Genomic DNA, 26,621 nt, shown 5'->3' on the forward strand with positions numbered 1-26,621 from the left:
CTCTGCATGTACCACTGCTTGTGCTCACCCAAATGAAGCCACTCGTGTGACCCTTCCCGCTCGTGTTCAGCCCAACTTGAGGCTTGTGATTGGCTGGGGGGGAACCCCTCCTGTGGGGACCTGACGGCCTCGTCCGGAGTGCATATGGAATATTGTGTCCAGTTCTGGTCCCCTTAGCTCAAGAAGGACAGGGAACTGCTGGAGAGAGTCCAGCGCAGCCACCAAGATGCTGAAGGGAGTGGAGCATCTCCCGTGTGAGGAAAGGCTGAGGGAGCTGGGGCTCTGGAGCTGGACAAGAGGAGACTGAGTGGGGACTCATTCGTGTTTACAGATATATAAAGGGTGAGTGTCAGGAGGATGGAGCCAGGCTCTTCTCCGTGACAACCAGTGACAGGACAAGGGGCAGTGGGTGCAAACTGGAACACAAGAGGTTCCGCTTAAATTTGAGCAGAAACTTGTTCCTGGTGAGGGTGGCAGAGCCTGGCCCAGGCTGCCCAGGGGGGTTGTGGAGTCTCCTTCTCTGCAGACATTCCAACCCGCCTGGTTCCTGTGTAACCTCATCTGGGTGTTCCTGCTCCATGGGGGGATTGCACTGGATGAGCTTTCCAGGTCCCTTCAACCCCTGACACTCTGGGGTTCTGTGATTCTGTGAGGGTGGGCGACAGTGAGACAGCGGGGCACCATCCGCCCCCGCCGCGGGGGGGCTAATCCCGGTAATCCCCCGCCCCGGCCACCGCCCGACGGGACGGGACAGGCAGGTGAGCCGGCCAATGGCGGGGGGGCCCCGGGCCCGCCCCCGGCCGCAGGTGCCCAAAGCGGGCGGGCCCGGCCGCGCCACTCCCGGTGCCGGCCCGGTTCGTCCCGTCGGCGCGGATGGCGGCGCGGGGCGCGGGGCCGTGGCTGCTGCTGCTGGCGGCGGTGCTGAGCCCGGTGCTGTGCGCGGCGGCGGAGCCGCGCTGCCCGGCGTGTGCGGCGGGCGCGGAGCGGCGGCTGCTGGAGGAGGCGGCCAAGCGGCAGCTGCTGGAGAAGCTGCGGCTCCGCGAACGGCCGACGCTCGCCCACAACGTGCCCCGCGCCGCCGTGGCCCGCGCCCTGCGGCGGCTGCAGCCCGCAAACACCCGCCGGGGCCCCGGTGACGACGAGCGGGGCTACGAGATCATCAGCTTCGGGGAGCCAGGTGGGTGCGAGGGCCCGTGGGCAGCGGTGTGTGACCCCGCTGCTTGCCCACACAGCCCCCGATGGGGCTGGAGTGACCTCATTCATGGTTATCAATATGGAAAGGGTGAGTGCCAGGAGGATGGAGCCAGGCTCTTCTGGTGACAACCAGTGACAGGACAAGGGGCAATGGGTGCAAACTGGAACACAAGAGGTTCCACTTAAATCTGAGAAGAAACTTGTTGATGGTGAGGGTGGCAGAGCCTGGCCCAGGCTGCCCAGGGGGTTGTGGAGTCTCCTTCTGTGCAGATATTCCAACCCGCCTGGTTCCTGTGTAACCTCATCTGGGTGTTCCTGCTCCATGGGGGGATGGCACTGGATGAGCTTTCCAGGTCCCTCCAACCCCTGACATTCTGTATTTCTGTGAACCAGGCTGCACCCGGTGCCAGCCCACGGGACACCCTGGGTAAGCCCCTGCTGGGCCAGCGTCTCCCTGCACTGGGCTCATGGGGACCCAGAAGGATGTGCAGCCCCTGCACCTCGGGGTGCTTCAGCACCACTGGGGTCGGGATCCTGGCCATCTGCCTCCTCGCAGTGGGCTGAGGGTGCTTGGAGCTGTGCGGGCTGTGATTGAACCATTATTTAATGTACCTGCTGTGCACTGATGACCTCCCAGTGCTGCCGGTGCAGGAAGGCTCCGTGTGGGAGAAGGAGAGATGGCCCCTCTTTTGCTCCCATATTGGCCAATTGGCACCCTGCACCTGGAGTGCTGCAGTGCCTGTCCCCTTCCTGAAGCAGCTGGAAGAGACTGGCCGTGATGTGCGGGATGGTGGTGCAGCCTCCCCTTCCCACAGATCCTGCATCATTCACCTCATCCCTTTCTCCCCTCAGAGCTCACGTCTCCCTCTGCCTTGGGGCTGCAGTTCCAGTTCAGCCGCGCTCAAGACCAGGACGTTCACATCCTGCGGGCTCAGCTTTGGCTCTACCTCCGAGTTCCCCGAGACCTGGTAGCCGGCCTCACCCTGAGAGTCTTCCTTGCCGGTGGGGAAGGCGCTTTGGTGGGGGGCAATCGCACGTTGCTGAGCGAGAGGCGACTGAGCGCTAAGGGCAGCGGCTGGCGCGCCTTCCCCCTCATGCCGGCGCTGCAGAGTTTCTTTGGGGGAGAGCACAGGACCTTGCGGCTCGAACTGGAAAGCCGCGGGGACAGGGGTGATATCACGACAATAGTCAACGCCAGCCAGTCCCACCAGCCCTTCCTGGTGGCCGAGGCGAAGGTGCGGGAGCCAGGACACGGCGTGGCCAAGCGCAGCCTCCGCTGCAGCCAGAACTCCAACCTCTGCTGCCGCAAGGACTACTACGTGGATTTCCGCGACATCGGTTGGAATGACTGGATCATTAAGCCCGAGGGCTACCAGATAAACTACTGCGTGGGCCAGTGCCCTCTCCATGTGGCAGGTAGCCCTGGGATGGCCTCTTCTTTCCACACAGCTGTATTCAACCTCGTCAAAGCAAACAACATCCAGGCGTCGGGGCACTCTTGCTGTGTGCCCACGCGACGCCGGCCGCTCTCCGTCCTCTACTTTGATCGCAATAGCAACATTGTCAAGACTGACATCCCTGATATGATTGTTGATGCCTGTGGCTGTAGCTAGGGGTGGGGGGGCCATGCTGGGTACCCCCCTTCTTCAGGACTGTCTCTCTGGTGGGGGGAAGAGCTGGGGAGCTCCCTTGAGCTCGAGTCAGCCTGTGGTGCAATGGACCCCTTTGGAAAGGTTGGGAGGGAGGGAGGAGGGGGTGTCTCCAGGGAGCACCTGGAGCAGGGGTCTCTGGGGACACGTGGGACAGAGCCAAGGCCACACCAGACCACCCGAGTCCGAGCTGTGGGTTGTTGGTGACTCTGAGCATCCCTGGACTGCAGCATCCCTTTGGTCCCCAGCCGACCCCACGTTCCCGTGGTTGTGTTCCCCTCTGTGTGTGGGGTGAGGGGGCTGCTTTGTTCACATTCAGAGTGGCTGGTGACAGTTTGGGACTCGGCTCCTTGAGAGCAGAGTGGGGTGCGGGGATGGGTCTGTGTCCTGCGGGGGGGAAACGGGAGGACGAGGGGCAGTCCTGCTCTTCTGCGACAAACCTTCCTGCAGCAAGTCTGGGCCTGTCGTTGGGGACAAGTGGAATGAAGCACAAATAACAGGCCTGGAAGATGAGGATGAAGGGGGTGACTTTGCCAGGAGCCCCAAATCCACAATGACCAGACACAGGAGGGCATGGAGCTGTGAAGGATGGCTTCACCTCCTGGCCAGGTCCTGTGTGCTGCCCCTTCTATTCCCCTGGGTTTTGTGCTTTTCCTCCCTGCTGCTCACCGCACCGGTCTCTTCCAGCCCAGCGCCTCCTCACAGGGAGGTCCGACTCAGACTTTGCCTTTACTAACGATACAGGTTATTCTGTACCTCTACTTGTGCAGCTATTACCACTTTCACAGCAGAAGCTTCTGCAGCTGCTGGGACTCGCTGGTGCTCCATCCTGCCCACCCACCTCTCTGCTGAAGATCCCACTCTGCCTTTGCCTTCCTGATACTCACGTTTGCAATGCACCCGCACAGCCTGTACTTTTAATTTATTTTAATACTTTGGTGCGGCTTCCCCAATAAATGGGTGGAAATGCAACATCCAGGCTCTGTGTTTTATTTCTTAGCATCACCTGCATGAATAGATGGGGTGGGGGAAATGGTCCCACCTCCCTGGGGCTGGAGAGGGTAATGTGGCATCAAATAAGCTGTTTACTGGCAGGTGCTGCTAGGGGACATGGCTCAACCTGAAGATGCTGTTCTGCACCTGGATGAGTCCCAAATGGAGTTCAAAATACCATAAATTTGGAGACTCTGACCTTGGGGGGGCTGAGTGAAAATGATGAGCTGCATCTCACATCCTGTGCCCTCACTACAAATACCAGAGGTTGTACCCGAATCATGTCTCCCCAAACTCTTCTCATGTTTTCCCTTAAATGCCACTTGGTGACCCCAGTCTCAGCCCCATAGCAGCCGGTCACAGAGCCTGGTGATGCCCAAGCTGCTTGGGCACAATTCGGTGTGAGATGCTTCTGGAGCGGGAGACGATGCCCCCGCTCACCCCTCTGGGATCCCGCACGCTTGGCCTGAGTCCCTGTTGCGCAAGTGTCCGCTCAAAGCTCAGTTTGGGGCCGTTTTATCTGGGGACAAACCCACTTGGTTTCCCAGCTTGGCCCTGCGCTCCACCCTGCAAGTGGACAAAGGGCAGCTTTCATCAGCTGGCCGCAGCGGGCAAGCCCATCTTCGGGGGCACGGCCGTCACCCGCAGCCCCGAAAATATCTCCAAAGGCCAACAGGGAACGTGCGTTTCCACGTGTGCGTGGGGGGGGTGTCCACACGCGTGTGCGTGATGTGCTGACTCACTGACACACTGACACGCTGACCCACCAGCCCGGAGCTGAGATGCTGAGCTGGCCGTGGTGGTACCACTAAGTCTTTAATCTGTGTGATCATCTGGCCCTGCTCTGAGCAGCTTTAACTTTCCTAAACAGGAGGCCAAGATTAACGGTGGGGTGGGTGGTGTGGTGGGGTTGGGGGCTGGTGGTTGAGAACCTGTGGTGGGGGAGCTGCCCAAGTGCTGTTTCCAGATGTGGGGCTCAAAGCTGGTGGCAAAACAGAGCTGGGCCCATCTGGCCATGCAGGTGGCCCCTTGGGAACAGGACAGTGGTCTTGGGGCAGGTCCCCAAGGCGCCCGCGGTGGAGCGGGCGGCAGCGCTGGCCCTGCGCGGTGCCCGGTGCCTTTCCTGGCAGCTTAGCCAGGGTCACACTCGGCTCAGGAATAAATCTGTTGAGCTGCTTATGCCTATTACAAAACGGGCATGCAAGCAACCCCGCTCAGCTGCACCCACCACCTTGGCCGTGCCTCGGGGGTGATGCTGTGGGACTTGATGGGCTGCAGCCCAGGACATGGCTGGGGGCTCTCCCTTTGTGCTGGAGGAAGGGGGGACTGTGCAGGCATTGCCAACCCCACTGTGTGCTGGGGGCACCCTGGGGAGCAGGACCACCCCTCCTCATCCCTCCCTGTGTTGGGAAAGGAACTGGTCTCAGGCTAGGACAGTGGGGGGAAACTGAGGCAGGGAGCAGCCTTTTGCAGGCTGTGCCTGGGAGCTGAGGTGGCGCCTGAAATCTCTGTTGTATGTGATCCCCGTGTTCTCCCTCTGCTCCGAGGGTCCAATGCAGTCAGTGGTGAGAGTATCTCATGGGTCATGGTGTAAAGATGCTCCCGCGGAGTACTGGACACCTGCGGTGCGTGATGACACACAGGGGCACTGGGAGGACAGGCTAATGCCAAGGAAAGTAGAGTGCCCAGAGCGGGGATAATCCTGCTAAGAGGCTCCGAGGTCAGGCTGGGTGTATGGCGTGGCGCCCACCACCTTCGAGGCTTGCACAGGCAGCACCGAACCGGGGAGTGGGAGGGAGCTGGAGGACACGAGCACTGGGACATGGTGACAATGCCCATGTCCCCAAGAAAGTCCAGTATAAATTGGGGAATGAGCTGTTAGAGAGCAGTGTAGGGGAAAGGGAGCTGGGGGTCCTGGGGACAGCAGGGTGAGCATGAGCCAGCACTGGGCCCTTGTGGCCAGGAAGCCAATGGGACCTGGGGTGGGTTAGAAGGGGGGGGTCAGTAGGTCAGAGAGGTTCTCCTGCCCCTCTGCTCTGCCCTGGGGAGACCACACCTGGAATCTTGTGTCCAGCTGTGGCCCCTCAGTTCCAGCAGGACAGGGAACTGCTGCAGAGAGTCCAGCGCAGCCACCAAGATGCTGGAGGGAGTGGAGCATCTCCCGTGTGAGGAAAGGCTGAGGGAGCTGGGGCTCTGGAGCTGGACAAGAGGAGACTGAGGGGGGACTCATTCCTGGGGATCAATATGGAAAGGGGGAGTGTCAGGAGGATGGAGCCAGGCTCTTCTCGGTGACAACCAGTGATAGGACAAGTGGCAGTGGGTGCAAACTGGAACACAGGAGGTTCCACTTAAATATGAGCAGAAACTTCTTCCCAGTGAGGGTGGCAGAGCCTGGCCCAGGCTGCCCAGGGGGTTGTGGAGTCTCCTTCTGTGCAGACATTCCAACCCGCCTGGTTCCTGTGTAACCTCATCTGGGTGTTCCTGCTCCATGGGGGGATTGCACTGGATGAGCTTTCCAGGTCCCTTCAACCCCCGACATTCTGGGATTCTGTGAAAAGGTCCGAGCACCCGCGGTGCCGGCGACGAGGCGGCTCCATCCGCCGCCACCAGGGGGCGCTGCCCCGCGCTCCTCCGTGTCCCCCCCGTGTCCCCTCTCGTGTCCCCCCACGCACACTGGCAGGATCCTGGGCAGAAACACTCGTTGAAGCCACCACGTCCCTTCATCCCAGCACAGGGGTCCGGGTACACTCCTGCTGGGTGGCAGACGGGGAGGGTGGTCTCTGCTCAGTGACGCCCCGGGCGCTGGCGCAGCCTCTGCCTGCATCCCCAGTGGTGTCCGGGCTACACGAGGTGCTGAGTCCTCGCTGCCCAGCTGGGAGGTATCAGCCCGAGCTGTCCCTCATCTGTCCAATCTCAGCTTCCCCAGGGCACTTGCACAGGGACCTTTGGTCTCTCCCCACTTGGGGGGTGGGAGGTGCTGGGACCTTGGTCCCCAGGTTGCCTCAGTGGAGCGAAGCTGGGCACAAGGAGCTGATCACAGAATCCCAGAGCGTCAGGGGTTGAAGGGACCTGGAAAGCTCATCCAGTGCAATCCCCCCATGGAGCAGGAACACCCAGATGAGGTTACACAGGAACCAGGTGGGTTGGAATGTCTGCAGAGAAGGAGACTCCACAACCCCCTGGGCAGCCTGGGCCAGGCTCTGCCACCCTCACCATCAACAAGTTTCTTCTCATGTTTAAGTGGAACCTCCTGTGTTCCAGTTTGCACCCATTGCCCCTTGTCCTGTCCCTGGTTGTCACCAGAAGAGCCTGGCTCCATCCTCCTGACACTCCCCCTTTCCATCTTGATCCCCAGGAATGAGTCCCCCCTCAGTCTCCTCTTGTCCAGCTCCAGAGCCCCAGCTCCCTCAGCCTTTCCTCACACGGGAGATGCTCCACTTTCTTCAGCATCTTCATCACTCAGTGCTGGATGATCGTGTGTGTTCCCACCTCCGTGCATGTGCCTGAGCGTGCAAACGGTGCACAAGCGCACACGAGGGCACGCGGGTCCTCGTTCAGGCGCGCGTGTGCGCAGCCCCGCGCGTGGACGCGGGTTCCCGCGTGTGCGCTGAGAGCGCGCGGGCCAGGCCGCGCGCGGGACCTGCGCGTGGTGTGCGCGGGCCCGCGTGTCCCGCGCGCGCGCGTGTGCAGGATCCAGCCCGGGTTTTCGGAGTGGCCGGAGCCGGCGGCGCTCCCGGCCGGGGTCTCCGTCCCGAGCGCGCTCGGCGCCGCCGCCGCCCGAGTTGGCGGAGCGGGACCCGCCGTCCCGCGGCTCCGCCGGTTCTGCCGGGACGCGCCGCCCCCCGCGGGAGCTCCGGCAACTTTTCTCTGGTTCCCCGAGGCGGGCCGGGAAGTGCGGGGAGCGCCGCGCCGTCCCGCCCCGACCGCCGGGGTCCCCCTGGATGTGCCTCTTCTCCCCCAGAACGAGCCGCAGCTGCAGCTGGGGTGAGCGGGAGCGCGGAGCCGCGGGACCCGCCGCCTCTCCCGGGGCCGCTCGGAGCCGTTCGGAGGTAGGAGCCGCCGGCACCGCGGGCAGGGGCTCGGGGCGCCCGCGGGCCCCCGCTCTCCGGAGGGGCCGGGATGGCGCCAGACCCTCCGCCGGGCCCGTCTCGCGTCCCGTCGACGCCGGCGGGACCCGGACCGAGGCTCCCAGCGTGGGGCCCGGCGGAGCGCGGGCTGGGAACGGGGTCGGACGGCGCGGCGTGGCCGGGTCCCTCCTGGGTCGGACGGGGCGAGTGCGCTCGGGGGGACGGGCAGAGTGCCCCGGCCCCGCCGCGCTCCCCGGCACGTACACTCGCGCTCACACCCACTCCCACGCCCTCCCGCTCCCGCCGCCGGCTGGGTGGGCTGCTCCGGCCGCGCCGCCGCTCTGCCCGCCCGGGGAAGCCCCTTGCAGCCCGAGGAGGGGAGGGCTGGGCTGGAGCGGGGGGCTCCAGGCTCCTGGGCGTGCAGCTCTTCTGCTGCCCGGGTAGGGATGTTGGAGCGGGAGCAGACACGGCTGGAAGTTACTGCCCTGGCCCGAGTGACGCAGCAGCTGCAGGACTGTCCCCAGGCACACATAAACGGTGGGCAGTGCCACCTCCACCACTGGTGCGAGCTCCTGGCCATCCGGAGCTCTCTTTGGCAGGGCGCAGAGCTGCCCGGCCCATCCTGCACATCCCACAGCTGGAGCACACAGCTGGATCCCCACCAACGGTACCCACTGATTCTGGGCAAGGCTCTGAGGTTTTGTGCTGGGACAATGGGTCCCCCTGCTCCGTGACAACCTGCGAGGCTGTGCGGGCAAGTGTCTGTTAGGAGTGAGGTGCAAGGACATTCTGTGCACCCCAAGGAGCCTCCCAGAACCCACTGTGAAATGCCCAGGTCCTGGTGCACCTCGGCTTCCCATCTTTCCTCCCACAGGCTCTGGGGCTGCGCTTCTTCCCTCCCCATGGGGGCTGTAGCTGAGGCTGCCACAGAAGCGTCCCATGCTTGGGAAACCTAGAATCACAGAACAGCCGTTGGAAGTATCTTGAAAGGTCATCTGGTCCAAGTGTTTGTGGGAAAGGGAGCCTAGATGAGTTTATCAAACCTCTCTGGTTTTGAGGGGAGGAGCAGAGCTGCTTTTTCACGTTGCTTGTGGAGCACCTCGAGTCCTCGCCTGTGCCAGTTCTGAGTGTCTGTCAGTTTTCCTGCACTGTTGCATAAGAGTGCCCAGGTGGCCAGAAAGCCACCAGCGTCCTGGCTTGTATCAGGAACAGTGTGGCCAGCAGGACTAGAGGGGTGATTGTGCTGCTGTTCTGGTCACTGGGGACGCCAAACCTTGAATCCTGTGTTCAGTTTTGGGCCCCTCATCATCAGAAGGACATTGAAATACTGGAGAGAGTGCAGAGGAGGTGACGGAGCTGGTGAGGGGCTGGAGCACAAGTGTGATGGAGCGGCTGAGGGAGCTGGGGGGTTCAGCTGGAGAACAGGAGCTGAGGGGAGACCTTCTGATCTCTGAACTGCCTGAAAGGAGCTTGGAGCATGGAGGGGGTTGGTCTGTGCTCCCAAGTGATAAAACAAGAGGAAACGGCCTCAAGTTGCGCCAGGGGAGGTTGAGGTTGGATCTGGGGAACAATTTCTTCCCCAAAGGGCTGTTGGGCATTGAACATGCTGCCCAGGGCACTGCTGGAGTCACCATCCCTGGAGGGGTTTAAAAGGCGTTTAGACGAGGTTCTCGGGGATGTGGTTTAGTGCTGGAGTTGGGTGAGGTTATGGTTGGACTCGGTGATCCTGAGGGTCTCTTCTGACTGAAATCATTCTATGATTCTACACCCAGAGTGTCCCCCAGGAGCACGGGTGTGTGTGCACGCCTAGGGACACGTATACAGAGAGGCCTGTTTGCCTGTGTGCCTATGTACATACCCGTATGCACGCGTGCACAATTATCTGCCCAGCTGGTATCTCGCATCTGTAGTGCTGGAGTCTGTCTGTGTGCCTCAGTTTCTCTCAATATCTCCTCCTGGTGTTTCGCAATCCCAGTGATGCGATAAATAGAAAAGGTGCATTGGGTGGGTCCTTGGTGAGACCAAGGGGATTCTTCTGCCAAAACACAGCAAGTGTACCCAGCCCAGTGCTTATGGCACATCAAAACCCTTCAGAAGCTGCAGAATAACAAGGTGAACAGCTGATAAAATAGCTGTCTCGGAGTGGGAACAAGCAGCAAAAACACAGAGTCGGATTTCAGCTCTTCTGCATCTGGGTGTGAGGTTGGGATGGGGGGGGGGGGGGTGTTTCCAGATGTGGTTTAAGCCCATTATCAGTCTCTTGTCCCCAATCTAGAGGGAGCGAAGCCCTGGTTGGTGTCCCCTATGGTGGCTCAACGTGGCTCAAAGTGGTGTGGTTGCTGTATGTGTGGACAGAACAGTCAAGGAACAGGAAAGCAGGTGTCTGTGCCATTGATCCACCTCACCGGCAGCAGATACTTCAGGAAAGCCGAGTGTCTCCTAGAGGGAGGACAGATCACCCTGCGTTCCGCTGCCTCGTGTCCTGCCCTGCTCTCTTAGTGTCCCTCCATTTAACACTCTGGGTTGGGGTGACACTGTAGGCAGGGGCTCCCGCGGTCACAACCCAGAGTTGAGCCTTTGCGGGTCCCACGCGTTCAATTGTGCTGTTTCCCCCAGCGCTGAGAGGGAAGGGGAGAGCAGAGTTCCTTCCAGCAGCTGCCGCCATGCGTGCACCCCTCCTTACCCTCACCCCAAACCCTCGCCTTCACCAAGACCCCAGCCCTACAAAGGCAGGGGCCAGGCGGTGCCTTTCCGTGAGCGATTCGTGCGGGTGGTGCACGCTGGGGGCCAAAGCAAACAACATGCAAGCCCGTGACAATCGCCTGCCTGCCCTGGGACCACCTATCAAGCACCAGCACTCCTGCCCAGCTCGCCACGGCTTCCTGAGCGGCTCCGCTTGTGGTTGGCGGTCCCTGTTTTACAAGCACAAGGAGCGCGGAGCTGTGAGCTCCCACCCTGCAGCCCCTTCCACGGGCTGTGTCCTGGGATCCAGCCCAGGCTGGCCTGCCTTCCCCTCTTCCCACAGCACACGTGTGTTAGCGTGTGTTGGCGTGTCTAGAGGCATGTCAGTGCATGGTCAGGAGTGGGTGTGGATGCATGTGGGAGCGAGGGGCTGGGTTGTTTTGCCCCCTGCTGAGGTGCAGCACATAGGGCTGTGCCGCTGGAGGGGTGAGCAGGCTGGGGAGGGACCTCTGGTCCTCGCTGATGTGAAGGGCTGAGAGTTTTGGCGTGGGATGGGGAATAAGGATGTGTGATGTTTTCTGAAGGTGGCAGCCAGGGCTGGAGAAAGGAAGGAGGGAGAAGCGAGTTGAGGATGTACTGAATCTGTCCTGGCGTGGTTGTGTCTGCCCCTTTCCCTCCACACAACCGTAAAATCCCCCCCGAGCTGGTTCTTTGCCTCATCTTATGCAGGCGAGGGACCACCTTGGAACGAGCTTGGCAGCCCAGACCAGCGTGAGATCACGACCCTGAATCATCCCCTTTCAGACCCCCTGAACCTGAAGCAATGTGCTTTGTGGCAGCTGCAGTCCTGGGCAGATTAGCTGCCCCATGCAGAGGAGCTTGGGCTCGCCCTAAAGGCCTGGCCTAACAGTGGGGTCAGATGTGCAGCGGGGCAGCCGGGCGGGAGGTCTGCACGTCGGTTCTGCTGGGGGCAGAGCTGAGGAAGCCGTGGGGTCCCCAGCGCAGGCTGGTCCGGGGCAGGGAGAACGGGCTCCTTCCAGGGGAAATCTCACCCTCTTGCCCCACCGTCCCTGGCATTTTCTTGCGCCCGGGGGGGCTGTACAGCAAGCAGGACACAGAGCTGGGGAGGAGCTGTCTGGGGAGGCAGCTGGGATGTGTCCCCTAGATTCGGAGCTGGCGCCGGCGTCCGCTCTCTTCTCTTGCTACTGAGAATCATAGAACCATTTCAGTTGTAAGAGACCCTCAAGATCATCGAGTCCAAGCATAACCTAACCCAACTCTAGCACTAAACCATGTCCCTAAGAACCTCGTCTAATACTTGTACCGATGTGCTGCCGCTCGGTGCCGTGTTCCTACTCTGCCCCGCTCGCAGCTCTGTCTGAGCCGTTGCCGCAGTGTGGGAAGGCAGATCTTAAGCCAGATCAATGTTTTTCCTAAGGCCCCGTAGGGTTAAACCAATTGGGCATGTGGCTGACCTGGGGTCACTAGGCGAGCGGAGGCGGCTCAGGGTTTGCCCACCCCATGGCTGGAGGGGGGGAAAGGAGATGCACTGGTGGCGTTTTGGGGGTGTTTTCCCCACTCTCCCTCCTGTTGCACTGCTGAACCCCACTCTCTGCTCTGCCCCCACCTTGCACCCTCAGTGAATCAGGGTTTGGGGTGATGGGGCCTGCAAACATGTAGTGGTTCCCCCTTAGCTACTGTCGTAGCTACCAATGTGCACACGCGTACAGTCCACACGTATGTAGACACACACAAGCACACATGCACGCAAACATACATCTGTGAGTACATACAAACAAGCAACCCCGCAAAAGACATACATAAATACAAATCCCCCTCCACACATGCAAACACATATGGCCAAACTTGTGCATCCGCGTACCCGCGCTTAGAGAAGCACAGATGCTCCCACGCATGCACGCACAGAGCCCTCCCCCAGGCCCCCCATGCTGGGGGCCGTGCTGGGCGGGTTGATGGATTGTGCCACACACAGCTCAGCGCTGCTGGTCTATCGGCTGGGATCTCGGCTGCACGGGCTAATCCAGCCCTGACATCACATTCCTCCACAGTGGGACTCCGGGGCGGTTAACCCTGCCGGGGCTGGGCCGGGGGCAGGAGCTCGTGGGGACAATGCCGAGGCGCAGATGGGGACACCCGCCGCCCCGTGTGCTGGGCTGGGTGGCAGCCACCCCATGCTGCACCCATGGAGTGGCCGAGGGACCTGGGGGTTCCTCTGCCCAGGACCCTTGTTGTGTGTGTCTGTGCCCCAAAATACTTCAATCCTGTGCTCAGTTTTGGACTGCTCATCATCGACATTGAGAGGGTGCAGAGGAGGCGATGAGGGGCTGGAGCACAAGTGTGATGGGAGCGGCTGAGGGACCTGGGGGGTTCAGCTGGAGAACAGGAGCTGAGGGGAGACCTTCTGATCTCTGAACTGCCTGAAAGGAGCTTGGAGCCAGGGGGGGTCGGGCTCTGCTCCCCAGGAACAAGCGCCAGGAGCAGAGGAAACGGCCTCAAGTTGCGCCAGGGGAGGTTGAGGTTGGATCTGGGGAACAATTCCTTCCCCAAAGGGCTGTTGGGCATTGAACATGCTGCCCAGGGCAGTGCTGGAGTCACCAGCCCTGGAGGGGTTTAAAAGGCGTTTAGACGAGTTTCTCAGGGACGTGGTTTAGTGATGGAGTTGGGTGAGTTATGGTTGGACTCGATGATCCTGAGGGTCTCTTCCAACCAAAATCATTCTATGATTCTAACTCACGGCACCTCTGGCTTTTCCTGGGCCTGGGGCTGGCCGGGGCGCGGGAGCCGTCCCGGTGCAGGCGGGAGCTGGGGGCTCTGCCCATGGCGGGGTGCACTGGGTGCATCCCGCCTCCTCCTCTTGCAGACGGCTCTTCCAAGGGCGTGTGATTCCCCGGTCAGTGCCGTCTGTCTGTCCCTCGTTCCTGCCAGCTCCGCTCCACCACCCACCAGTGCAGGCACCCGACTGTCATCCCGTGGTACAACTCTCTACATCTCCTTTCCCCCTCTGCCTTTTGCGCCTTCTCCTCTGTCTCCTTCTCTCCCCCCCGCCCCGTTCCCCAGTGTCCTCAGGAAACTGGAGCCAGATGACACATTTTAGATGTGTTTGCAGGAAATAAAAGGCAAGGAGCTGGGGAGGAGGGGGATGGCCGGTCCTGACCCCCTCCCGCGCGGTGTTTCGGAGTCTGGAGCCAGCCCTGCTTCTTGCACTGCTCCTGCCGCTGGCTGCGCTCCTTGTTTTCTTGGCAAGGGGAGAGGAGGAATGTGTTTCAGTTTGAGTTTCTTGGCAGGAGGAGACTGAGGGAAGATTCCCCTCCATCCCGGCTGCGCCTGGCTCTCAAATTTATGCCCATAGGCTGCGACTTGGGTGGGCCGCGGCGCTGCGCGGGGGAGGCGAGCGGCGGTGGGGGAGCTGCGGGCCGGTTCCCGTCGGCTCCCCGCGGCCCCGGCCCCCTCCAGCTTCTCTTGCTGAGGGGGCCACCGGGGTCTGGGGAGCCCCTGTGGGGCTGGGGGTGCATCCTGTGGGTCCTGGGCACTTTCTGCCTTGCTGGTGCTCCGTGGGGGGATTGGAGAGCACCGTGTCACTGCCATCGCACCCGCCTGGCACCCACATCTCCCCAGCCCTTGCCAGGCTGGGTCTGCTCACCAAACTCTTCCCCTTTGCTTGGGATGCAGCCAAGAGGGGCTGTCATGGCACAGCGGGACCCCAACCCTCCCGCGGTGCCTGGGTGGCCAGGAGCGGTGGGGACCAGAGCCATGCTGAGCTGTCCCCAGTTCTACATGGTGGGCGCGGGGGGGACACAGAGCAGATGCCACCCTGGGCAGGGAGATGGTGCATGAGGCTCGTGAGTCCTGATGCGGGGGGTAACGTGCCTTGTGCTGCCTGCCTGTGTGTTCTCCGTGAATGGTGGTGTGCTGTGCCCGCGAGTGCTCCGCGTGTGCTTACGTAAAGCCGTGCACACGCCTGTGTCTTCCGCCTGTGTGCCGCATGCATGCATAGGCAGCTTTCCGTGTGTTCCACGGGACGTGTGCGTTCCACAGGACGTGTGTGTTCCACGGGATGTGTGTGTTCTCTGGTGTGCGTAAGTGCGTGCGTGCTGCGTTTTACACAGGAGCTGTGTGCACGCACGTGGAGCTTCTGTGGTGCTTGCCCTGCAGGTGTGAGCACGTTGTGTGTGTGTGCACGGCTACAGCAGGTGGTGGGCACGGCTGTGCACAGCAAGGGGAACGGGGCGAACAGTCGGCAGGGTAGAGGGGACATGGCAAAGGCTTTATGAAGGGCTTGCAGACCCTCTGTCCATTAGATATTGGGCAGGTGTGCGGCTTCCTGTGGAGCTGATGCCCCAGTCTTTGCAAAGCCCGGGTCCAGCAGGCAGGTAAGAGGCCCCTGCTCTGCCAACCCCCACCTCGTTTCCTACGCGTTGCCACCACCTTCCTGGGTACCTCCCTCCCCCTTTGCCTGCCCCGCTGCCCCCCCCCCCCCCCATTCTTCCAGGCTGACACTCTCACAAAGCCCCGAGACAAGCTTTCAAAGGGGCAACTCATGCGGAAGAATTGCTGCCCCCCTCGCCTCCGCCGGGCTGCAAACGCAACGTAGCGCTTTCCCAGCAGGGTGAGGGGCTTCCACTCCCCAGACCCCTTGTTTGGGGTGATTCCCCTTGTGTCTCAAAGGAGGGGGGTGAGGGGGCAGGAGGCCATGTTCCCAGCAGCACTCACATGTGTGTCTCCCTCACCCTGTGGTTGTTTGTCTGTCCAGGGCATCTGTCCACGGGCAGGGCGGGTGGGACCCACGGGTGCTGCCAGGACCCGTGAGGAGCGCAGAGCAGGGTGCCAGCTCGGCGCTTTGACCGAGAATGGTTCTAACCATCTGTGCCTTGGTTTCTCATTTCGGCAGTGGAGTTGTATGCGGAGATATTCACCGGTGGTTGTTGCCGAGTCAGATCCCTTACAGCCCGGTTCCTCTGCCCGCGACCCTTGTTGTGCGTGTCTGTGCCCCAAAATACTTCAATCCTGTATTCAGTTTTGGGTCCCTCATCATCAGAAGGATGTTGAAATACTAGAGAGAGTGCAGAGGAGGTGATGGAGCTGGTGAGGGGCTGGAGCACAATTGTGATGGAGCGGCTGAGGGACCTGGGGGGTTCAGCTGGAGAACAGGAGCTGAGGGGAGACCTTCTGATCTCTGAACTGCCTGAAAGGAGCTTGGAGCATGGAGGGGGTTGGTCTGTGCTCCCAAGTGATAAAATAAGAGGACACGGCCTCAAGTTGCTCCAGGGGAGGTTGAGGTTGGATATTAGGAAGAAATTCTTCATGGAAAGGGCTGTTGGGCATTGAACAGGCTGCCCAGGGCAGTGCTGGAGTCACCATCCCTGGAGGGGTTTAAAAGGCGTTTAGACGAGGTTTAGGGACGTGGTTTAGTGCTGGAGTTGGGTGAGGTTATGGTTGCACTCAATGATCCTGAGGGTCTCTTCCAACCAAAATGACTCTATAACTCTATGGAAATGGTGGGGAGAGGGTTTCCCCATTGCCCCCTGCCCTTTCCGCCTTGGCAGCACCCGTGGGTCCTGCCTTTGCCTGGGCCGGGGTCTGCGCTGGGGCTGCTTGGGTGGGGGACGCAGGGTTTTCTGCCCCGGGCGGGAGGTGTCAGGGCCGGGCGGGGGTGGCCGCAGGATGCGGGGAGGCGCGGGGGTCCCCATGGGATCTGGGGGCTCCGGCCGCGCTGCGCTGCCCGGGGCAGCCCACCCTTGTGCTCCGCAGGCCCCGACCGGCTCCAGCCCCGCGACAAGGACCAGATGCCCCGCTGAGCCCGGCCGGGCCCCACCGCGATATGTTCAACCCCGTCAGCGCCCCGGCCGCCGGCTACGCTGAGCACTGCTGCCTGCGCCCCCCACATGGAGCAGCCCCGGGTGCCACAGGGCCACCAGGTTGGTCGTAGCCACCTCGCCTTGGCTTGAGTGGTGGTTGGCATGAGGGACATCCGACTTCAGTTTCAGCCCTTGGGTTCAGGGGCGATCTGGGGATTTCGTCTCCCCCTTTGTGCCACCATCCCAAATATATCTTCCCATCTTTCTCCTCCCTTCTGGCAGGACTTGATTTCCCCTTGTGCCGTCAGTCCAACCTCACGAGCAGCCACCGTGGTTATGGGGCGGCGCCAGGAACCGAGCATCCCGGCAGTGGTGACGGTAAGTGTCCGGTCTTGGGGGACGCAGGGCAGGCGGGGGCTCTACTCGGGGTCCTGGGCTGTGTCGTGTGGGGACTGCGGGTGTGGGCAGTGCTGGGGACAGTGACGCCGGTGATGGGTCTTCAGGGATCTTCACAGAATCCCAGAATGTCAGGGGTTGAAGGGACCTGGAAAGCTCATCCAGTGCAATCCCCCCATGGAGCAGGAACACCCAGATGAGGTTACACAGGAACCAGGCGGGTTGGAATGTCTGCAGAGAAGGAGACTCCACAACCCCCTGGGCAGCCTGGGCCAGGCTCTGCCACCCTCACCAGGAACCAGTTTCTGCTCATATTTAAGTGGAACCTCCTGTGTTCCAGTTTGCACCCACTGCCCCTTGTCCTGTCCCTGGTTGTCACCAGAAGAGCCTGGCTCCATCCTCCTGACACCCCCCTTTCCATCTTGATCCCCAGGAATGAGTCCCCCCTCAGTCTCCTCTTGTCCAGCTCCAGAGCCCCAGCTCCCTCAGCTGTTCTCTTTCCTGTGTGAACAGGAGGGTTTATGTTGGCTGTGGCCAAGGCGATCAGGAGCTTTTCTCGGGATGATGGCAGCTGTAGCAGCGAGTACGCACGTGCCAAGGGGTTCGGGTACCCCCTAGGAACATTGGTGGCTGGGGTAGGCAGGGGTGACACTTTTGAGCATTGCTGTAACCCAAAGTATAACTGGAGAGAGGAGTGGCTGGGGGGCAGCCCTGCGGAAAGGGATCTGGGAGGAGGCGGCAGTGGGTCCTGGTACCCGAGAGGGCAAACTGCATCGGGGGGTGCGTCAGACCCCGCGGGGGAAGGAGGGGACTGTCCCGCCGTGCTCAGCACCGCTGCGCCCTCACCTCTTCTCCCCAACATCCAGCGATAGGCTTGTGGGAATGGTTCAGCGCTGTGCCAGGGGAGCTTTAGACTGGCCATTCAAAGCATTTATTTGCCAAGAGGGTCGTCAAACACTAGAACAGCCTTCCTAGAGGGACAGTTGATGCCCCAACCATATCAGTGTTTAAGAGACATTTGGACGATGCCCTTAATAACATGCTTTAATTTTTGGTTAGCCCTGAACTGGTCAGGCCGTTGGACTAGATGATCATTGTAGGTCCCTTCCAAATGAAATATTCTATTCTGTTCTCAGAAGCTAACCAGCACACTCAGGGTACTCCTCCAGGCTCCAGAGCACCAGGCTCGTGTCCTCGGGGGTTTCTTGAGCCCCCTAGGACCCACGCTGAGAGGAGTGCCCCCCACTCTCTGCTGCCATCCCAGGCTCACGGTTCTCAACGCCCCGTGGTGCAGGCAAACTGGGCAAGAAGCGGGCACTGTCCATCTCGCCTCTGTCAGACTCTAGCATTGACCTGCAGACGGTAATCCGCACCTCACCCAACTCCCTTGTCGCGTTCATCAACTCCCGCTGCGCCTCTGCCAGTGGCTCCTATGGCCACCTCTCCATCAGCACCATCAGGTGGGCACCAGACCTCAGCCCCGCTGGCGTGTGTGCCGTGTCAGGCCGGGGTGAGGGCCAGGGAAGGCGGGAGCAGAGCGATCCAGTGGGTTACGGAAGGAGTGGCTGGGAGTTCAGACACCTGGCTCAGAAGACTTAAATTTCTGCCCCTCTCATGGTGGCGTCTGCTCATCCCTCTTGCTCTTTGCAGCCCGTCGCTGGGGTACCAGAGTCCACCGGCTCAGCAGAAGGGCCAAAGCCACCTGTATAACCACACTCCGCCTCCTGCCCCGGCACCGTGTGGCGCCCATGAACACCTGCCCGCCCGCCCAGGCCTCCTGCACCACGGCCCGTCCCGGGTGACCGTCAAACACTGCCAGGTAAGGGCGCCCTGCATCCCTGCGGGCGGTGCCTCCCGCAGAGGGGGTCGTCCAGTGGGCATCTCCGTGCTGACCGCTTGCCACTGTCCCCCTGCCATGGCAGCAGCTCAAGTTGGAGTGGAGCCTGAGCAGCCCCCTGACCGTCAGATACCCAGAGGAGAGATCTGAGGGTGACATCTGCAGCCCAGCTTCCACAGGCACCCAGGTACTCCCCAGCCCTTGAGACCCCCCCCACTTCCCCAGGGCACTACACTCCTCCCAGTGACAGCGAGCACAGAAGGTGGCACCGGGGAGCGCTCACCTGGCTGTGCCCCCCCAGGACCCCTTGCTGGGGATGCTCGATGTTCGGGAAGATCTGGAGAAGGAGGATGGGAAACCGGAGTCTGAGACTGTGTACGAAACCAATTGCTACTGGGACGGCTGTGCCAAGGAGTTCGATACGCAGGAGCAGCTGGTGCATGTGAGTTAGGACCTGCCTGGGTACTCCCAGTCCCAGAACCTGCCCTCAGGGTGGCTGATGTCCCCGTGTCAACCCCTCTGCTAAGACTATCCCATACTGGGACGCTCCCCTCCCACCCCTCGCCCTGAGAACTCACTGCACAGGTACACGATGTTGGAAGTTGCCCATAGGAAGGGAGGGAGGGACGTGTATCCTTCGCTTCTCGTGGGCTGGTTCTTTGTGACCCTCCCATGCCTTGTCCATGTCTGGCCTTCCTCACCCTGGGGCAGCTCTCCTGAACCTCCAGACTTCTCCTTTGCTCTTCATCTCCCCCCAGACACTCCCAATCTGATCTCTGAACCTTCGGTGCCTCTAGACTTCTCCTTAGCTCTTTGTCTCCCTCCAGACACTCCAAATCTGCTATAGCCCCTTCACCACCCTTCAGACCACCTTGACTCCTGTGTCTTCTCTTGGTCCTCCCAAAATAGCCCCCAGCCATCTCCTGTATCCCCTCTCTCCTCCAGACCATATCTGACCACTCCGTTTTCCCCCAACCTCTTGTATCTCCACCCACCATCCCAGTCCCTCCATGTCCCTTTCCCCTGAGATTCTCTTTGGCCATGTGTCTCCCTGACCCTTGGCACCCTCCCCAGTGCCACCAGTGATGCCCCTCTCTCCTCAGCACATCAACAACGAGCACATCCATGGGGAGAAGAAGGAGTTTGTGTGCCACTGGGCGGCGTGTTCCCGGGAGCAGAGGCCCTTCAAGGCTCAGTACATGCTGGTGGTGCACATGCGGCGTCACACGGGCGAGAAGCCTCACAAGTGCACGGTGAGCTGGCGTGAAGCTTTGCCGGGTTCCCTTGCGCCAGATGGAGCTCAGGACAGGGCGCGACGTGGCCCGTGTGGTACATGGCACCGAGGGGGACACGTGGTGGGACACACAGGGTGGTCAGGAGCGGGATAGTGCAGGGTGGAGTGGGGTTCATACGTGGCAGCCCGTGTGATGGATGGCATGGAGATGCACGTGAGGTGGAGAGGTTTGAAGTGCAGTTTGGTGTCGTGGTTGAAGCCGTGGCAATGCGACCACGCAGCCGCTCACTCACCTCCTCCCTCACCGCCCCCAACAGGGGAGAGAACAGAAAGGGAAGGGAGAAACACAGCTTAATAAAATAACAAAATACTAATACACTGCTACTAAATATATATAGAAAATAGAAATAAAAGATGCTCAAGGCAATTCCCTATGAACTCTGGCCACAACTGAGCATCCAGTCCCAGGAAATGGCACCTGGTCCCAAAGCCGATCCCAGAGAGAGAAAAGAGAGGAGAAAGGCAGAAAGGCTCAGAGGCCTCTGCAAAATGGTAAAAGCTGAACTAAACATCCCAACCAAAAACTTCCCCGGCTGCGCCAAAAAGAGCGAAGAGAAGAACCAGAGAGATCAGAAGAACCAAAACCAGAAGGTCCCAACTCTCCTTAAATAATGAGCAGGATGCTAATGGGCTGGAACACTGTGATTGCTCCGTGTGGGTGTCAGTCCGGCTCTGTCCGTCCATCCCCTTCCTCGCTGCCTCACACCTGTGGGCGGAGCTCAGAGTGTCCTTGGCTCTCAGAGCAGAGCGATTCAAAACATGAACCCTGTGCTGGGCTGGTATCTGCTTGTTCTCAAACTGAGTGCAAATCATGAGCGTGCTGGCTGGGAAAGAGGAAGGTTTGTAATGCAGGAAGGAAATCAACCCATTTTCAGTCCAACCGGCACACACAGCCGTGTGGACAGTGGTGGGACACAGGCCAGAGGGGTCACGGGCTGTGCAGGGCTGCGAGGACGTGCGCCTCAAGGAGGGCAGGTGTGTTGTGCGTTGGTTGGGAGTTGCGATGCGTGTCCATGGCCGATGTGCCGTGGGTATGTAGCGTGGGGGTGATGTGGGGCAGGGTCTGTTGAAGGTGTGTGGCATGTTTCACCCTGCTTACCCGCGCAGTTCGAGGGCTGTAGCAAAGCCTATTCCCGCCTGGAGAACCTCAAGACGCATCTGCGCTCACACACGGGTGAGAAACCGTATGTGTGTGAACACGAGGGTTGCAACAAGGCCTTCTCCAATGCTTCCGACCGCGCCAAGCATCAGAACCGCACTCACTCCAATGAGGTACAGACCCACCTGGGGCTCTTTGCACCCCTTTGGGCTCCCCGTTTGCCCCCTGGTTAGTCGCATACTCTAAATTCCTAACATGCCCCTTCCAAGGGGACTCAGCCTCTTGATCCCTTCCCTCTTTCAGTTCTTGGGCTGACTTGTGAGGAAGGGGAAGGGTATTTATTCCCTGCCCAGCTGGTACTTTGCTGGGAGGGGTCTCTGTTTGGAGCTCACACCCTCCCTCACCATTCCCACCATGTTCCCTGGCAGAAGCCCTACGTGTGCAAGATTCCAGGCTGCACCAAACGCTACACAGACCCCAGTTCCCTGCGCAAACACGTGAAGACGGTGCACGGCCCTGACGCCCACGTCACCAAGAAGCACCGAGGGGATGCGGTGCCAGGCCGTGCGCTGCACACCCCCGGCGGCCTCCCGGACATGAAGCAGGAGAAAGACACAAACGGCCCCACTGAGGCCCGGAGGGATGACGGCAAACTCTTGGTGCCAGACTTGGCCGTGGTAAGGAGCTGGGGGCGTGGGGACGGCATGGCCAAGCCCATTGGAGTGCTCATTTTGCATGGAAGGGGAGTTGTCTCCACATCTGCACATCGACGGGGCAAATGAAATATAACAAGGGCAAGTGTAGAGTCTTGAATCTGGGCAGAACAACCCCAGGTTCCAGTGTAAGTTGGGGAATGACCTATTAGAGAGCAGTGTGGGGGAAAGGGAGCTGGGGGTCCTGGGGACAGCAGGGTGACCATGAGCCAGCACTGGGCCCTTGTGGCCAGGAAGCCAATGGGACCTGGGGTGGGTTAGAAGGGGGTGGTCAGTAGGTCAGAGAGGTTCTCCTGCCCCTCTGCTCTGCCCTGGGGAGACCACACCTGGAATCTTGTGTCCAGTTGTGGCCCCTCAGTTCCAGCAGGACAGGGAACTGCTGGAGAGAGTCCAGCGCAGCCACCAAGATGCTGGAGGGAGTGGAGCATCTCCCGTGTGAGGAAAGGCTGAGGGAGCTGGGGCTCTGGAGCTGGACAAGAGGAGACTGAGGGGGGACTCATTGCTGGGGATCAAGATGGAAAGGGGGAGTGTCAGGAGGATGGAGCCAGGCTCTTCTGGTGACAACCAGTGACAGGACAATGGGCAATGGGTGCAAACTGGAACACAGGAGGTTCCACGTAAGTATGAGCAGAAACTTGTTGGTGGTGAGGGTGGCAGAGCCTGGCCCAGGCTGCCCAGGGGGTTGTGGAGTCTCCTTCTCTGCAGACATTCCAACCCGCCTGGTTCCTGTGTAACCTCATCTGGGTGTTCCTGCTCCATGGGGGGATTGCACTGGATGAGCTTTCCAGGTTCCTTCAACCCCTGACATTGATTCTGTGATCTGGTGGGGTGCAGGCTCACAGGCTGTGTGGTGGGTGTCTGACCCCCCGTTTCCCTGGTTACTGTTTCGGGCACCCCAGAAGCCGCAACCCAGCCCAGGCGGGCAGTCGTCGTGCAGCAGCGACCACTCCCCGCTCGGCAGCACCACCAACAACGACAGCGGGGTGGAGATGGCGGGCAACGCCGGTGGGAGCTACGAGGATCTGTCCACGCTGGAGGATGCGCTGCCTGGTGAGCCCATGGGCACCTCGGGGCTCATGACCCTCCACAAGCTCGAAAATCTTCGCATTGACAAACTGAAGCAGATGAGGAAGCCGTCAGCCACCAAGGGCCTGAGTTTGCCAGCCATCCCTGGAGCCGGTGAGAATGTGGTTCCATTCTACGTGTCCCATGGGCACTGAGTCAAGAGGGGTCTGGTTTGCACACAGAGAGGTTTCCGCACCTTCTTTTCACTAGTCCTGGATCTCAACATCTGGGCTGTGACCCATCTTTGGACTTGATGATCGTAAAGGTGTTTTCCAACCTAAATGATTCTAAATGATCTTCTGCCCCCTCTTTGTTGGCACCAGTGGGCGCCCACCAGGAAAGAACCCACGTCCCGGTGCTGGAGGGGGTCGCCTGTTCCCGCTCTGGCCATGAACCATATGTTGACCTAAAGAAAAGGGGAAGAGCAACAGTAACTCCAAAGTGTCAGAAAACATTTAACATTCAAACTTGTTTTCACACGGACCAAAAGATCTGCCGTATTCAAATACAAAGCCTCTTGTCCTCAACACCTGTGACCACTTTAGAACGACCCAGTTCGTTGCATGATGAAGCAACATTGTTGGTCAAGAAACCAGTTTCTGGCACAGCGGTATTTGTAGTCACTTTTGCTTTCTCCGAGAGGCTGCAAATAATGAGATGTAGACATGAACACCTCGTGAATACATTTAGCTTTCCATTTAGCTATAGCTTTATTCAGCATAGCTGTAGGTAAGGGTGGAAGCAAACAATCGTTGAAGCTTAAAGAGCATTTTTAACATAAGTACCAAGGCCTTATATTTGATCTGAAACTGTTTTATTTTAAGGGAATAGTGTTTAATTGAATTGTCCCCAGCGCCCTGGTTTAACGCCTCGTTTTCTTCCCTCAGGCCTACCTGGGGAGGCAGCCGGCATCTCGGTGCCGCCGCCGGCAGCGTGGCAGCGGCGCATCGCGGAGCTGTCTGCGGCAGAGACGGGCCTGCCGCCGAGCGAGCGCCGCAGCAGCACCACCAGCACCGTGAGCTCGGCCTACACCGTGAGCCGGCGCTCGTCCCTGGTGTCCCCGCGCCCACCCGGGGCCCGGCTGGGTGGCGAGGCGGGCGGGATGCCCGGCGGGGCAGGCCTGGCAGACGGCTACGACCTGGTGTCTCCGGACGAGTCGCGACGCTCCAGCGCCTGCGGGGGACTGCCGGGTGTGGGCAGCCTCACCCCGGCCCAGCGCTACCGCCTCAGGGCCAAATACGCCGCGGCCACGGGCGGGCCACCGCCGACCCCGCTGCCCAGCGTGGAGCAGGTGTTGCCGCACGGCCACGGCAGCTCGCCTGGGGACTACCTCGGGACACCGGAGCCCCGCTTCCTTGTGAACGGTTTGCCGCGAAGGCACAGTTCCAATGAGCACGCTGGCTACGCAGGCGGCGTTCCCCCTCACCTGCTGCCTTGGAACGGTGTACGGCGGGCCAGCGACCCTGCGCGCACCGCGGCCAACCCTCCCGCTGCGTCCAGGGTGCAGCGCTTTAAGAGCGTGGGTAACGTGAACGTGCCGGGAGCGGGCAGACCCGCTCTGCAGCCGGTGGGTGGTTCCGATGCCAACCTTCAGCGCCACGTGTTCTCCCCACGGCCACCCAGCATCAGTGAAAATGTCTTCCTGGAGACGGCGAGCATAGACGGCCCCGGCGCAGGCGTGGAGTCCGGCTTGCTAGAGATGGAGCAGTACTTGAGCTACCCCGAGGAAAGCTTCCCATGCCAGGGGACAGGTGCGGAGCTCCAGTGCCTCTACGGCAGCGCTCAGCGGACCACGGGGGGGATGCAGCTGAACCCGGGAGGGCACAGGGACATGGAGGAGGGATTGCTTCAGTCCGACTTCTCCCTTCCTCAGTGCCAGATGAACCAGCACTTCACGACCATGCATGCCGGCGGCGAGCCCATGCCGGCTCCGTGGGATGAGCCTCCCCAAGGCAATCTGGAGCTGAGCTCTGGGCAGTCGAGCGTCAGCGCCTCTGTGTCTGCCGTGTCCGGGCCGCACTGTCACCATCCAAGTCCTGAGTACCTGCTCCCCAGTTCTTGTGGGCAGCAACCCAAACTTGTGAGCTCGTGCCAGGATCGGGGTTTTACTGGGGGGCACCGGCTTAACCGACTGCAGATCAAATGTGAGCAGCGTTACCCGGCGCCTGCCCCGGCGCTTGCTCCCTGCCAGAACGCCAAGCTCGCCGGGCCCGTGCAGCCTCCGGCATCCTTTGGCCAAGCCGTGAGTGCAGGGCCTGGTGGTTACCAGGCTGAGGAACTCAGTTACATGGGCATGTCGAGCCCGGGTGCTCGAGGAGCCCAAAGCTCCGCCATGCAGAGCAAAGAGGTGATGGTCTGTAGCTACGTGCAGGCCCAGCAGGCTCTGATGTGGGGAGACCAACCATCTCCCGCCGGAGGGGACGCCGGCGTGGGGCTGGGCGGTGAGCCTGGGCAGTGCCAAGCCGTGCAAGCACCGCTGTACCTTAGCCCCAAGTACTCTGGTTACCAAACCAAACCAGACCACCTGCAGGGCCCGCCGGAGACCCAGCACCTCCTCGGCGCCCCGTGCTTCCACCCAGAGATGGTGCCGCACCCGCCTGGTGGCCCTAAACCAGCCGGTCACCAAAACAGTGTGAAATACGCGGGCGATTGCTACGCGGGGCTGGACCCCAGCTCCCGGCGTGCGCTTCGCTTGCCCCCCGCCCGCCCCACACCCGAGGGGCTCAGTAATTCCCAGTATCGCCCGGGCCAGGTGGGCAGAGGGGGACATAAGGTGCTGGGCCAAATGGCAGCAAGCTGCAGGGGTCCCCGGCACTACGGTGGGAGCTTGGAAGGACTCAAAGGCAGCTCGTGTTACCACCTGGGCTCGGGGGAGCAGGTGGCCAACAGCCTGGACTCTCTGGACCTGGAGAACACGCACCTTGACTTTGCTGCCATTGTGGAAGATCCAGAGACGCCTGCGCTGCTGCCCGGGCCACCAAGCCCTGCTGGTGGCCTCCTGCTTGCTGCATCCGGGGGTGCCAACATGGCCGTGGGCGACATGAGCTCCATGTTGAGCAGTCTGGCGGGGGAAAGCCATTTCCTCAACTCCTTGTCCTAACCGGGAGGTACCAGCCATCAGGGAGGGACGTTCGCAGCCGGGGGGGAGCCGAACCGCATTGGGGCAGAGGTGTGAAACCCCTTCTCACGTGGAGATGTGTGGCATGAAACACCCCGGGGTGTCCCCTTGTGCAGTCTGCGAGTGTCACGCTCTTCCAGGGAAGGGACATCGCTGGGTCCCACACACAGCTGTAAGCCCCATTAGGTGCTGTGGGTCACCTCTTGTTGGGGGGAACTGGTTGACGGAGTCCCTCCATTCCAGTGCCTGGAACCTTTTCCTGCCTCCCTCTGGACACGGTGACCCTGGGCAGTCTTGATGTCAAAACCAAAGAGTCCTACCCGTCCCGATGTTCCCATTACACCTGCCCCTTAAATCCTCATCTTTGGCTTGACTGCAATCACTCCTTGCTTGGCAAGGCCACCCCCTCCCTCCCAGTGACGGTGCCCGTGTTGCTCCGTGTCTGTCTGTCTGTCCGGTGGGTGTTACCCCAGCCTTTGTTTGAGAGGAAAAGCGGCGCCCCCCGTCCCCATTAAACCCTTTCTCAGGGGGCTGCGGGCTGTGTGCATTTTGACCCACGAGAGCCCAGCGTGGCCCTTGGGGGTCCAGCCACAGCGTGCGCCCCACAAGCCACGCACACGCAGATCTCGACGCGGGGATGAGCTCGATTCAGTCGCGCTTTTCTTTGGGGGGTTTAAACGTTGTTCCGCAGCAAGGAG

The 26,621-nt window shown here is 60.7% G+C and overlaps 2 protein-coding genes across 3 annotated transcripts; both read left to right on the plus strand.

Annotated features, from left to right (window-relative positions):
• Positions 1 to 397: 397 nt before the first annotated feature.
• Positions 398 to 3,825, plus strand: LOC102083938 (inhibin beta C chain-like). The gene is made up of 2 exons (XM_065043587.1): positions 398 to 1,177; positions 2,047 to 3,825. Exons 1-2 carry the CDS (start codon positions 874 to 876, stop codon positions 2,805 to 2,807), a joined length of 1,065 nt encoding a protein of 354 aa, XP_064899659.1. The 5' UTR covers positions 398 to 873; the 3' UTR covers positions 2,808 to 3,825.
• Positions 3,826 to 7,537: 3,712 nt separating this feature from the next.
• On the plus strand, positions 7,538 to 26,284 carry GLI1 (GLI family zinc finger 1). Of its 2 annotated transcripts, none has more exons than XM_065043573.1 (12): positions 7,538 to 7,885; positions 16,355 to 16,521; positions 16,684 to 16,779; positions 18,062 to 18,257; positions 18,448 to 18,616; positions 18,723 to 18,821; positions 18,936 to 19,076; positions 19,738 to 19,887; positions 21,036 to 21,200; positions 21,456 to 21,704; positions 22,640 to 22,919; positions 23,693 to 26,284. In XM_065043573.1, exons 2-12 carry the CDS (start codon positions 16,425 to 16,427, stop codon positions 25,903 to 25,905), a joined length of 3,855 nt encoding a protein of 1,284 aa, XP_064899645.1. In that variant the 5' UTR covers positions 7,538 to 7,885; positions 16,355 to 16,424; the 3' UTR covers positions 25,906 to 26,284. The 2 variants fall into 2 exon arrangements, with proteins under 2 accessions (XP_064899645.1, XP_064899644.1); XM_065043572.1 differs by having other exon boundaries at positions 7,539 to 7,885; positions 18,720 to 18,821.
• The last annotated feature ends 337 nt before the right edge of the window (positions 26,285 to 26,621 follow it).

Source organism: Columba livia, chromosome 29 (genome assembly GCF_036013475.1).
Source record: "Columba livia isolate bColLiv1 breed racing homer chromosome 29, bColLiv1.pat.W.v2, whole genome shotgun sequence".
Taxonomy (NCBI): domain Eukaryota; kingdom Metazoa; phylum Chordata; class Aves; order Columbiformes; family Columbidae; genus Columba; species Columba livia.